The sequence below is a fragment of the Chelon labrosus genome, assembly GCF_963514085.1.
Source record: "Chelon labrosus genome assembly, chromosome: 16".
NCBI lineage: Eukaryota > Metazoa > Chordata > Actinopteri > Mugiliformes > Mugilidae > Chelon > Chelon labrosus.
This window is the reverse complement of record NC_140349.1, coordinates 13,270,161-13,284,282: the sequence shown is the minus strand read 5'-3', so window position 1 is coordinate 13,284,282 and position 14,122 is coordinate 13,270,161. Positions and strand designations below refer to the sequence as shown.

The 14,122-nt window shown below is 40.3% G+C and overlaps 1 protein-coding gene across 2 annotated transcripts; it reads right to left on the bottom strand.

The window, feature by feature from the left end:
• Positions 1-1,334: 1,334 nt before the first annotated feature.
• grinaa (glutamate receptor, ionotropic, N-methyl D-aspartate-associated protein 1a (glutamate binding)) lies at positions 1,335-13,714 on the bottom strand. 2 transcript variants are annotated; one of them, XM_084563753.1, is made up of 8 exons: positions 13,350-13,714; positions 11,684-11,720; positions 5,991-6,321; positions 5,481-5,599; positions 5,137-5,337; positions 4,787-4,915; positions 4,097-4,240; positions 1,335-3,241 (listed from the first exon to the last, which is right to left on the bottom strand). In XM_084563753.1, exons 3-8 carry the CDS (start codon positions 6,286-6,288, stop codon positions 3,092-3,094), a joined length of 1,041 nt encoding a protein of 346 aa, XP_084419879.1. In that variant the 5' UTR covers positions 6,289-6,321; positions 11,684-11,720; positions 13,350-13,714; the 3' UTR covers positions 1,335-3,091. The 2 variants fall into 2 exon arrangements, with proteins under 2 accessions (XP_084419879.1, XP_084419880.1); XM_084563754.1 differs by lacking the exon at positions 11,684-11,720.
• Between the last annotated feature and the right edge of the window lie 408 nt (positions 13,715-14,122).

Sequence of the window (14,122 nt, the reverse complement as noted above, 5' to 3'; positions counted from 1 at the left end):
GTCAGAACAATTTAAATACAAACTGTTTACTTTCTGTGTTGCGCAGCTTTGATTACTTTACCTCTCTTTGGCGGTGTAACATTAATCATGTCCTCAATGTTGAATCCTGTTATTAAAATAAAAGAGAATAATTTGAAACCTTGGTTTACCTTTTCATAAGCGGGCGTTTGCTAGCTATATATGTGTCGATATAATAAGTTTTTAAGTTATAGTCAAGTTACTCGTATTAGCTACAGGATTCAGTCTAGCTAGCTAACTGACTGAAGTTACAAAGCTTTGTATAAAGTTCAGGTTATGTCTCAGTATGAGCTAGTAACGTCAAGAACAGGTACGAATTACGCACCTGTGCTGCAGTTAGCCAAGTGAAAAAGCTAGCTTAGCTGCTAAATGTAATATTAAGGCCTTGTTTAGCTAGTATCAGTGCCTTTTCAAAGTTAACTGAGTATAAATTTACACCAGTGACTAGCTAGCTATGTAGGAAGAGTCTAAAACGTTACCGGCTGAATTGTGCCGTTACTATGCCAACACCCCCCAGACATATTTACACAAAAATACTTGGTATAGGTTACTTTTAAATCATCCCTTATGTTGACTTAAAGTTTTAATATACGATATCTAACCTCCAAACTGGCTCATGATTATCCAGAAACAACGTAGTAGGTAGTCTGCTTAAATATCCAGGTAAGGGATGTGACCTATTGCTACTGATTCAATGGTGCGCGTGCGTGCACGATTGCGGTTGGCGCCGAAGATTATCAAAGGTGCGCATGCGCAGCAGTAGCAGACTCTTTACAGCAGTAATTTTAAAAAGTCACAGATAAAAATGATATTTGGGGAACAATTATTACAATATATATATATACATGTAAATATATAATTGTTTGGCTTTTGCAAGTTACATAGTACTTGTATACAAATGTTCTATAAACAATAAATAATGAAAACTTACTAATTTAACTTTAAATTATATTTACAGCTGCAAATTAAATGTAAAGCCTGTGTAATACCCAAATTCTTGATTTTAATCTGCGTTTCAGTGTATCAAATTTGATTCTGACAAGGCAACAGTTAACAAGCCTTGAATCTTATTCATCCTTGATTTTAAAAGTGGCGTCAATATCTAAATAGCAATAATGAATAACAAATATTAATGATGTCTTTAACCCAAATATGTGAAATAACCAGTACGTCAGTAATGATTCTTTAACTTTTATTTCTAGAGACATGAGAAGTCTTTGTGTTACTTCCTGGCTAGCTTGTCTAACAGCCCTGGAAATTGCAATCAAGGACAAGGCTGGTTTTGGTTCATAAGAAAAAAACATTTCACAGGGGCACAGGATGTTACATTTCCTTTATATGATGAGCAGCTTCCTTTAACACAAAATAAATCAACACACAAAGTTCGACAGCTTTCCATTGTATCCGTTTTAATGAAAAGCAAACAGCTGTGTAGAGGAATTCAGTTCAACTTTGATTTGATGCAAATATACAGTGCAAACATACCTACGAAGCCCAAAACGTACTTTATCTATACACGTCAAACCACTAATGAGTTCTATACACACTTACACGTTAGTTGGATACAAACACAATTAAAAAAAAAAGAAAAAAGGTCTAACAGGTCTGCCATTAAACATCGTCTCCCCAAAACAAGAATAGCAGTACTGTGTGCATTATCAGCACATGCAAATGAGGAGAGTCTCATGCAAGAGGTGGAAATCAAAAGAGATTCTACAGAATAAAAATATTGGTGTTAGATATATCAATTAGCACGTGTGTTTGCATGTCGGAGTGTTTTGGCTTTCATTGCATGTTGCTTCATTTTGAGCGTCACCAGTATATCATGTGTCCACAACTACATCGGGACTCTTCTGTACTTTACACCAACTTCAAACACAATAAACACCTTCTGTAAGATTAAGTTTCTGTCTACTTAATTGGTTTTAAAAGGATCAGCTTTTTATAAAAGAATATATTGTCCACAAAGTCCAATATATTCATTGTAATGAGAAAAAAAATAAATACAACACTACATTTTCACTTCACATTAATTACCAGACAAGATGGAATTAGTGCGAACAGCAAAGGAAAAAACTAAGGAAAATTAAAACATATTAGCTATGGAATAACAAACAATTTCAGAACAGAAAAGGTCTTCCATTTGAAGAAATATGTTCCTGCAGAATATACCGATTATAAATATTTTATATTCATATGTGTCATACATATCCTCCACTGAGCTTCATTCATATGCCATCAAAAGGTGTTAGATACTGCAACATATAACAGAGCACATTCTTCCAAAAAACAGCAACCCCTCCATGAGAATCGCTCCAGCATGCCTTTCAGAGGTAGGGGTGGGGGGTACTGGCATCATATACAGTAAAACACTTAACTATTTACAGCTGTGACAAGCAAGCTAAAGGTATTCCTCTGGTAGCTCTAGAGAGTCATACCACATCTTTAGTTGTGTTTCCGATTTTGCCATGCAGACTTACTTCACACCAGCAGGCTGAAAGGATGATGTAACTTGGGGAGAACAGACAGATTTGAAGGGCATTTCTAACACTAACTTCTCTTCAGGCAAAGCAGGTTTGTATCATTATTAAGCATCATTTTCCTCACTCTTTTTCTGTTTAATCTCTACAGCAAGGCCAGGCTGAAAGCCAAGCACTTACAGGGTGACATGTTTTATTCTGTATGTGCTGAGCCAAACTGGAAGTTGGGGGGTAGGTAATGCAGACATAGCCATCTGTGCTTAGTAGAAGCAGAGAGCAGTTATAGCAAGCGGTGGTGGTCAAAACTGAGGACAGATCATCAGACTCTGTCAATAATGGCAAGATTTTTGTTAGAGTGAATAAATAGTGCCCCTTCTCAGCTGCATGTTATGACAGGCTGCATTTCCTTCACAGCACTACTACTTGCTTTAAAAACAGAACTATGTGCGTGTGTGTGACAGGAACCAAACAGTATCACGGGAAAAAAAAGTAAGAAAAAGTCAAATGAGCCAAAGAGAAAGGGCATGTTATCAACATTTCACAATAAAAGGAGGCATTTTTGATCTCTCTGCCATTGTCTTGAAGGTGCAGCCTCATTCACGGGAGCGTCCCACAATAGCCAGGATGTAGAGGAAAATGTTGATGATGTCAGTGTAGAGGTTGAGGGCAGCAAATATGTACTCCTCCGGACTCAGGGCCAGCTTCTTGTTGCCCAGGAGAAGCTGGGTGTCAACAGCCAAAAACTGCACGGAATAAATGTGGCATTAGTCATTTCAAAAGGGATCTGGTTTGACTGACATAGATCAGATGACTGGATTAATAACAATGACACACCAAGCTGACAGTCCCCTTTTCATGTTAAATCTTCATCTAACCTGAACATCAAATACACAAACATGTATGCTGCATCAGTCACCTGATACAACATACTAGAGCACCTCCCTATTTTTAATGCAGGGCTGTTTTTTATTTGAATGTTGACATGAACTTTTAAACAACATGTGTGCCACAATCACTGGCAAAGCTATTCTTGTTGTTTGTTAGGATTTCAGTTGACTATCGTTCATTATGCTTCATTACACACCACCTATTTTCCTGTTCTATCATGTTCTATCACGCTTTTAGCTTTAGTATATAAACAACCAAAAAAAAAAACATTTGCTCTGACCTCAGGAGTTGCTTTTTCCTACTAAACGCCTCTTATCACATCTCCTCCTCCTTTATTTATCTCAGGGAATTCTATCTTTCTATCTCGCTTTTCTATTGGCTGTTTTGGTTCAGTCTTGTCCTCACAAAGTATGCATTGCTCTTTCCTCATCCTGAACATTAATCTTCTTCCCACTAAGGTTGTGCTTTGCTCTTTAACATCCTGCACATGCTTCTGTTACTTAGCACAATGAAGTTCACTGGAAGGTGGAACACCATCTGTATGCTAACGACTATCAAATACCGCAGGGTAATGGAAAGCTGGACAACGGCGATAAAACTATCTTTCTATATACAATGGACAACACTGATCACATATAAACCATGTTAAAGTTATTGATGTGCAGAGGGCTGTAATTTTTTTGTAAGGTGTGGAAAAGTATGAAACTTACGCAGGTGAAGAGCAGGGCTCCCAGTGAGGCGTAGACAATGTGCAGGATCTTGTGGCGGATGAAGATGCAGAGGATGGAGAAGAGCAACAGCACGATCAGGCACACAAACAGCACACCCCGACAGGAAGTGAAGTCATATTTGCTCTGTAGTGAAGAACAAGAGGATAAAAACAGGGTTTAGAAAAAGAACAAAAAGGCAAGTTTAAGGAAAATATCAGCCACCATCCTACTGCACTTAAAGAAACGCAAATCACTGCAGGCCTGATAATTCATAAGACACTGAGTGGTTTGAATGTTTAAGAAGGAGCTTTAACTGTGAAAAGCTGAAAAGATAGAGCGTCTATAAAGCATCTCAATGAGAAATCTAATTAGAGCAAATTGTCTGACTTTGATGATGTTTAGGTGCCTGTGTAGACCTTAGATGTTTACTGAAGCAGTTGTATGTAGGGGGACCTGAAAGCTACTTAAATACTTTGCTGTACTTTGTTCCATGTTTCTTTCTTTTTCATCTCTCCTTCCATCTCCTGCTTTTTAGACAGTACCTTCCTTATTCTATCCAAATACTTCTCCTCTTTACTTGTGAGTTTTTTGTTGATTGTTTGATTTAAATTTGTGTCCACTGATAACGGACTCTTTGACAGAGATTGACTGCTGTATATCACTGATGGAAGCACTCATGCGTTTGCCGACCTGTAGCGAGAAGAGGACGACAGTGAAGCAGACCACTGCAGTGATGCCCACAGCCATGATGACAGTCTCTGTTTCGTAGAAGCTGGCGATCATGCCCACCATGTAGGAGAGGCTCAGCGTCAGGATGGACTGCAAGACAGAAAACAGCCAAATTAATATGATTTATGACACAAGTTTTAGGTCCAGCTAAAAAAAAAAAAAAAAGTCACAGCACCCTTATAAAGACCAGGTATAATCAATTATTTCATATGGCATGCAGTCTGCATAGAAGTTGTTTAAGTTTACTAAAGTAGCGTTTGTGTGCCCCTTAAAACCTCCACTACACCCTTGCCTTACAAGCGAGTTCTTACCAGAGCAACCAGATTCCAGGGGTGTTTGCGGCGGAAGTCTCCACAGCAGCTAAGGACGATCAGACTCACAAAAAAGACTGCATAGGACACATAGTATGTCCAAGGATTGCGACGCACAAATAACTTGGCATCGTCGACGAAGGTGAAGACGGCGACAAAGGAGAAAGTGACCAGCAGCTGCACTGTGAGAACCATGAAGACCTGTTAGGAAAGAAGAGGAAAGGAGCCACCTTTAGACTTAAAGAGTCACGTTTTAGTAGTTTGGAGCGACATTACAAGATATATTTCTTTTTTTTTTTTTTTTTTAAATCATCTGTTTGAACTACTTCATCAGAGGGACCTACTTTTCTGATGAAAGCTTGTCGGATGTTCTTGTCCTCAAAGCCAGAGTTGGTGAACTCCTCATTGTCGTAGTAAGAAGGAGGCACGTCGCCATGGTAACCAGGGCTGCCTGCAGGTGCTCCTAAATAACAGTAACAGGATAAAAAATTAGGGATATAAAAACCAGCTGGCAACACAAACGGATGCAGTGTTGCGGTGTTTTCAGCACACTCTTGATTGTGGTATTGATCGTCTCACTGATTGCCCATTCATCAGTACTGAGTGTGATCTAAAGCGAGGCCAGTAATGTGCTCTCCAGTTGACCGTGATAAAATTATGCTTACAACCTCCTTCCAGGCCCAACATGCACATAGTGTAGAAATTCATTCCATCATTTAACAATAAAATATTCCCCATATGTCATATTGGCTATGTCATGGTTTAACACTTCAGTGAAACATTCAGGTATGTAATAACAACAACAGAGTAGCAAGGAATCTGTTCAGAAACCCCTTATATCTTTAAATATTCACCCATGGGGTCTCCGGAAAAGCCTGGCTGTCCTTGCTGATACGGCCCCTGAGGGTAGGGACCCTGTGGATAGGGCATCTGAGGGTAAGGCATCTGAGGGTAGGGACCAGGGGCAAAGCCTGGTCCTGCCTGGGGGAAGCCAGGCTGTCCATATCCGGCTGCTGGTGGGTACGGTCCCCCTGTTGCTTGGCTGTAGTTGGGAGGGGGCACACCGAAACCCGGCTGAGGTGGTCCGTAGACGTCGTTATGAAGCGGGTTGGTCTCACCCATAATGGGGTATCCACTCTTGTCCTGGGACATGGTGAGGTGTAATACTCACTTTGCTGCAACAATCTATACAAAGAAGAGAAGTAGAACATTTTAAGTAACTGCTTCGGTTAAAACATTACACCCAACATTGATGTACAGTACATTAAACAGGTGAGGGGATTTAAGCTGAAATCTTTTGTCTGCACTATGAATATTTTTGTAGTTTCACCATCATTTTTGCATCTACGTCGTGTACATGAAAGAGGGAAGTTGAGAAAAATAATGATGGTACAACACCTTGGCCAAACTGGCAAAGACACAAATGCTGCATCTGCCTGATTAAAAAGGTGACAGGCATTCAAACAATGCACCAGGAAGAAAGGGCAGAAAGACAGAGCAGAGCTACAGGGCGTTACCTTTCTGTTTCACAAGCATATTTGTAGCTATACTATCATTTTGAATTTCATTCTTAAATGTTTTTTATGAGGCCTCAAGAGGAGTTCAAATGCATAGTTTGTTCTGTTCGCACCAACGTCAATTGTGTGTTTCTGTCTTGTCAGAGCAAGCTGGATAACCGCCATCCACAGCTCAGTTAAGTCTGTGGATGACCTAGAGAGTCACTAGACAGAGACATGGTTGTGAAAGCTGACTACAGGAAGTCCAATATTTAGGAGGTCAATAATTGTGTAAATACGTGATGAAATTCAACAACTGCAAAGAAACTACTCTTGACGGCAGAGTGAAATTGCGTTAACTGTGTAAAAACCTCCTTGCTATACAACTCCATTTGGACAATCCCACTATCTAATGTTTCATAATGTTTCATATTGGCTGCACATAAAACCATCCCAAATCATCATACAGTTGAATTACCACCTTATTTAAGCTGTTTCAACATTAGTGCAGTCATGAAGGTCCATTTAATGCAGGAATGTCATTTCAGAATACATTCCTTTTCAGTAGCGTAGCTTATATTTAGGCAAGTCAGTTTAATTAGTCTTTTCTGGTTATTCATAATCACTTAGAGTTCCAGCTATTGTTAATGTTTTATAATTGTTAACCGCTAATTATATTCTCAATTAGTCTTAGGTCTATTAGAAAGAAAATTTGTTAAAAATGTGTAAGAAAATATTAGAAATGAAACTTTCTAACCTGTTTATATTTACTACTACACAGAAAACAGCAGATCATCATACTGGAGAAGTTTGAACAGGTTAAAGTAAAGTCGTTCTAGATTTTAAAGGAACCGTATGTAGGATTGTGGTCAAAACTGGTACTGCAATCACTTTCAAAATACTGTAGAATGGTGTATCCCCTCCCCCTCCCCCCTGACTCGAGGTTGCCAGCTAAGCTGCAGGATCCAGCAGGAACGTAGGCTGCTGCAAGGAGCTTCCAATGGCAAGTGACGAGTCCTACACAGTAAGTTTTTTTTTCTGTTAATAAAGTTTATGCTTCATGAGAGATGTTTTGCGAAGTAATTATGTATCGCAAAAATTTACTAATGGCGATTGGCCAAATATTTCGTAAACATGTACTGTAATACCACATTTCAGTCGGAACATAGATTGTTTTCATACCCTGCTAGTGGTGCGATATAAAGCTTTTTATGAACGCATTTAGCACGGGCGACCATGGAAAATCCACCGTCTATATGTACGGAAGCACGGGGCTTTTAGCTTATACCAACAAACATGGTAGAATATAGCATCCAAAAGTCGAGGGTCAATTGACCTTTGGCTAAGCCCCGCCCCCCTTAGTTACTGTTGCTACGTCCGACATTCTCTTCTGGGCTGTGGTTTTCTGGTTATCTATAAGGCTCTGGTATCAATATCAAGGAGCAACACTGTTCATGCAAAGCTGGGTACGTCTCTATTCACTTCTATAATCGTTATTACGAAGCAAACGGACTAACGTTACGCACGTATAACGTTGTATTTCTTCAGCGTGTGCTAGCGTATCAACAACTATGCAACTTCAGCTGTAACGGTGATGTTTTGGTTAGCTCCACAGGGTTTTGCGCGCACATCATTGGGCTTATCCATACCCTGGATGCTGGATATATACCGACAGTATAGCCTGCCGAGACCGAAAATATGAGACGCCTGCGTTAAAGTCAATGGAGCGCTGTGGGAAAAGTGTCGGACCCCTGTGGGAGCTCTCTTAGCTGTGATTGGTCAATCTACATTCTAGGGTGTGGCTTAGGAAAATTTGTTAAAAATGTGTAAGAAAATATTAGAAATGAAACTTTCTAACCTCTTTATATTTACTACTACATAGAAAACAGCAGATCATCATACTGGAGAAGTTTGAACAGGTTCGAGATTTTAAAAGCAGTTTACACAATTGATGATTCCAGGTCTTCAGGTTCTTTATGAATGCAGAAAGACGACAACGATTCTTGTGAATGTAAAACCTACTCAGTGGCTGCATGGATTAACACAGAACGAGAAGATATAGAGGGATGGATGAGACGTTAGACAGCAAGTTCACACCAGCACTGACACCGTTACCATGGGCGCAGGAGGTGCCTTGGTAACCAAATGTATTATTAACCTACTCTGCTTCAGGAAGAGACCCGACATGCCGGACACTACAGCAGGGACCCTCCCCCCACACCAGGCCCCTGCGCTGCCCAGGTCAACAGGTTTTATGTGCCATTCACGTTGTAATCTCTAATGCTAACAAGGCATCTACGTGCGCAGCACTGCACACCAGAAATCTCCCCGCAAGAAATTTACAGGGTGGATTATTGCGTCCAAATGTGTTGTGCAGATTTCACTTAAAGGCCTGCAGTCACCAGAGGAAAATGTCTGCTGAGGAGGAAGGGAGCCAAAAGCCTTTGAGTCAAATGCTGACTTCAGAAGACTGGAGTGGGGAGCAGGCTGGCAGTACACTGGTGCATAGGCCTGTGCTGTTACAACTGCAGCTACTGTACGTATACAGCTGTGTATATAACGCACACATGTGTAAACACACTCGGCGCTTCTTTCACACACCACAGACGTGTAAAAATATCCTCTCATATGCAGATTAGAAACTACAACCGACATTTACCATTTCCCAAACACACTTCTCCTTCCCCTCTTTCCAGGCCACACTGAATTAACACTGAGCATTACGCAACACTGCTCTATTTCACTCTGGCAAACACACTGGACTCCGGCATGCGTCCCCATGATCCCTGTCTGCCCATCGCTATCACGGCGCAGTAAGACACTGCAGACAAAACATGCTGGCAGTGCTGCTTCACACTGACAGTCTCCATTAAGATCATAACAGATTATGATTATTGTCTGAGGAGCCAGATCCCTCTTCGGACAACACTGACTGTGCATGGGGGACGCAACGCACAGTCAGCACGACAGTGATGTTGAATGTCTTCACGGAGCCATCTATCGGTAAGTTAAATGTTTACACTGTAGCTAATAATGGTATTTAGGTTTGCTCATTCTCTACAAAATCTGGTTTCACTTGAGTCACATAAGAAAATACAACTATATAACCCAGGAGCCCTTAACTAATCAATACGCACAGTCAAAACATGTGATCCCCTCCTTGTCCAATGTCCATGGAAGGCATTTTAATTTGCAACTCAAGACTTTTCCAGTGACAAGATAAATGCTATAAACTATGTCTCAGATTATCCAACAATTACTTCTTACTCATGAATGATTAACCCTCTTAAGCCTTGAAATGTCAGAGAGTTCCACTTCAATCCAAGTCCAGGCTAATGTAATCAAAATGTCAGTTTTGACCCACAAACAGAACAAATGTCAAAGATGTTCAGTTTAAGAACAGAAAGGACAAAAAGAAAAGTGGTGAAATCTTAAAACAGAGAAGGTGCAGTGGACTGATTGTCTCACCTCTGCTCTGTGTTATCAGTGAACTCTGTAACGGTGAATGCTACACACAGTTCATGTCAAACTTAAGCAGCTAATTTTGTTCATTTATAACAGCCGACTATGAATCATTTTTGCATTTTTAAAATTACAGCTACCCACATTAATTTAAAAAACAAATGTCTGAATTACCCCTCATCCTAATTCCTATTTTAAAACAGCAAAAGCTTAAAGTGATCTTGAAAAACATCAACAAAAGTGACTTCACATTGTTGGTGTTTTTTTAAGCACTGGATTCATCTGTGCCGATCTGTTTTTTTGGCTTTTCTGTGTGTATATATTACCTTGCATAATCCAAAGTAACACACCACACAGCACAGAGAAGGGGACACTAATGTCAGAAATGTGCATGAATTCACATCGGCTGAATCAGCTTTCTCTTTTGATGTTAAAATATGCTTCAGTTAAGGACACTGAAAGTTTATGCCCTCTCCAGCAGCCACTCATTGGCAAGTGCACAAGTTAAATTCAAAAACCACAACAGTTTCACTTCTGTGTCTGAAAATACGGACATGAATACAGCTGTTTTTATTTATTTATTTATTTATTTTTAGAGTCCATCTGAGTCCTGGTTAGTAAAGCTTTACAAGCATTACATTGGAGATTTCAAATCCTCTTAGGAGAGATGCCCAAACACTGTGTGGATAAGGGTGGTGCCACTATCCCTGGCTTCTGCTGATAGATATCGCTACGGGGAATTAGGTTAAAGGGAGGGATTCAGTTGGGCTAGCCAGAGAGCCAAGTTAACACAATCAGGCCAGCACAATACCTCGACAAACCGATACACAACATGCTACGTGCATGCCTGAGCTACATCAGGAAACCAGAGAGACAAAGCAGGAACGGCCACACAAAGCTGCGGGGGCCAGTATGGAGCCCAGCATGTCGCCATATGGGGTGCCACAACAAGTTAAAATGTGATGTTGTGATCTTTGAGGAAAGGCACCAAAAATTTAAATCAAATAAAAAAACAAATCATCAATTTGAAGATTAAAATGTGATACAACCAAACATAAAACACTTTTTCATCATCTCATAACGAACAAGTTTTGCAACAAAAAAAAAGCTTCACATGATTTCACACAGACACGTTGCACCAGCCACAGAACCAGCTGAATTTTAAGCAAACCTCAAAGAACCTCAGTGACAGTTATAACAGTTTGTGTCCTTTTGTTATAAACGCAGCCAATCGGACCGCCTGGCAGATAAAAGCCTGCACACACTGTAGCTTACTGCCCATCAGCCAGCCAGCGCAGCAGTCTGGCAAGATACTGTCATCGTGACACGCCGTGTCAGCAGCAGCTCTGGCCGTGTCAAACCTGCACACACCTCGCCTTGTGGCAGATGGCTGCACTTTAGGTAGGTTAGCATGGTATGGCAACAAACTGCTGCCACTGTGAAATTAAAAAAAAATTAATAAATAAATGTCTGTGTTACAGTTGAGAGTTTAAATGTAAGCTGTTGTTTCAGAAGGTGGAGTTGGCATGAGCTTCACTGGGTGTGTATCCACTCTTAATAAACAAAACTGAAACGCAAACATCACATACCTATCCACAATGTTTGATGTAACTCCTCTTCCTTATTCTATCGGCACAGAAACAGAAGAGGCACATGAAAATACATAAACATATTTCCTTTACAACAAAAGAAACCATGGTTCAAACCTGAGTCAAAGCAGCACTGTAAGGAGAGCAGACATCAGATCATGCTCCGCTCGCAGGCTATGCGTGATGTTGTCATTATACCCCTTTATTTTTCCCTCTACACAACACAGTCTGCCTGTAAATGAAGAACTTCAGCCGCTAACACTGCCAACAGATCAATACAAATAATTTTTGGGGAGGATTTAAAAGGACATGTGGGATCTAGACTGAGAAAAGTAAAAGGCTTATGGGTTATTCATGGACAAGGCCTCATCCTACTGTACACACATATGTAGTGGCATAATAATAGCGTCCTTTTTTGGTCTCAGAGGCTGCCTATTTGTTAGGTGACCAGTGGCTCTAGCTAGGACTAGGCCAAATCAGTGACAATTTGTCAACGTCAGACAAATACCAGACCCATGCAGTGTGTTTCACGTTGTCTGCTTCTCCCTTATCTCTGGGTGTATCGATCATTTTGGGCAATTGCTTGTGAGGGACTGCTTTATGATGTTAACTGTTAATCTGTAACGTGTTTATCCAAGTTTCCACAGAGAATGGTTATATATTTAAATGTCTAAAAAAAAAAAACAAAGAAGGAAATTCTCACAGCAAGAGGAGCAGAGGGACAAGGGAACATTTTTTTTTTTTCTTTTTACAATTAGGATCTGTGACTGTAAATCACCCCATCCATTGACAGAATAGCAATTTCATAATAAATATATAGAAATATCATACAGGATTAATTAGTGTTACTCACTTCTAGCAAAGTAAAATCAACCCACGTAATTACAACTGGTCGCATTAATAAATAAACTTCCATAAACATCGCGATGCTGATACCTGATGATGCTCCTTTGTCTGCTAGTTCACGTATAAAATATATAGTATATTTTACAGTTGAAAACCACCACAGAAATGCTACTTGGGCCAAAAGCAAAAAAAAAAACACATAAGATATTGCGTTTGGCGACTGGAAGCGACTGGAAACCAAAAAGCAGAAACATGAATCCAGCGTAAACAGACGTCTTCATGGAGGCACCTGCAGATAGCGCATCTCCGTGCGGTGTAGTAGGCCTCAGCGGCGCAGACAAATGCGACACAGTTACATCAAATTTAATAATAATAAAGCTGCCAGATGAACCATAATAGCGGAATCTGAATAATATATAATTGATACGGCTTCGGACGTGTTTTATAGTATGCTAGCTTGCCATGATTGATGCTCTGGAAGTATTTTTTTTTTTGGAAGAAGGGTTTTTGTTTTTTGTTTTTAAAAGACGGCGACAGCATGCCGCGCCCCCACGTTCACAGTGCTGTGTTGTCAGCTCAATTTGAAGCCAAGCTGCTGCTGGTTGCGGCTATCCTTCTCTGGATACTTTGACTACAGCATCTCTCCTCTGAATAATTCACTGCTTTATCCTTTTTCTAGCTAGCGACAGACACGAAGATGGCGGTTGCTAGCGCGAGCGCCGCTCACTAGCAACCAAACCACCGCACATATTTGCATATATTTCACCGAATAATAAAATAGAAACGCTCCAAACAACAACAAAAACTACAAAATGGTTACCTTTATAATACTTATTCCAGAGTAGCTGCCGACATGAGCTCTCCGTGCTCCTCCTCCTAGGTCTCTGACTGAACAACTGGGTCGACCGACGGCCGTTGACGACACTAACGCTGCGCGGTCACGTGACATGTGGGAATCTCCGGTCATTACCGGCTGAAATGAAACCGTTTACCTCAAATGCTGTCACGGTGACGACGAGTTTCCACATAAAGTCTTAATGAGGAGACGGGAACAAGACGTGTAGACCCCCAAAAAGGGTTTCACACTAAATGCTGCGATAGAAAACTCTAGAAACACCTGGTGCACAACACATAACAGTCATGAGTCATGTGGTCTATCATCTGTGGTAAACCACTAACAGGTGACAGTCTCTTTAACCCTAGTTCATACAGTTTATTTAACCTCAGACGAGTGAACGTGGGCTTAAAGGACTTTCATTTGAAGATCTGAACAAAAAATGTTAGGAATTATTAAATAATACTAACCCATGAAAAAAAAAAGGGTTTCCATCCTTCTGCTGGTTTCTGGTTTCTGTATTTTGTTGATACATAACAGTCATGAGTCATGTAGTTTATGATCAGGTGTTAAGTTCTTTTACATAAGTTTATCCAATTTGTTTGCTTTTATACATCTTATCCACTGCATTTCAAAGGGAAATTGTTGTTTTCTCCACTGAAGCCCCGCTAAATTTACAGCTGCGTCCGTATATGTTTGGATACAGACACAATTTCCGTTGTTTTAGCTATTTACCAAAGCCAAAAAAGGAGCTGAAC

Bases quoted from the DNA above. Each gene is read 5' to 3' on its own strand.
- grinaa (XM_084563753.1), bottom strand. From the start codon at position 6,288: ATGTCCCAGGACAAGAGTGGATACCCCATTATGGGTGAGACCAACCCG. The intron at 5,600-5,990 runs GTGAATATTTAA...ACTGTTATTTAG, and splicing joins CTTTTCCGGAGACCCCATGG to GAGCACCTGCAGGCAGCCCT. The intron at 5,338-5,480 runs GTAGGTCCCTCT...CTTTCCTAACAG, and splicing joins GACAAGCTTTCATCAGAAAA to GTCTTCATGGTTCTCACAGT.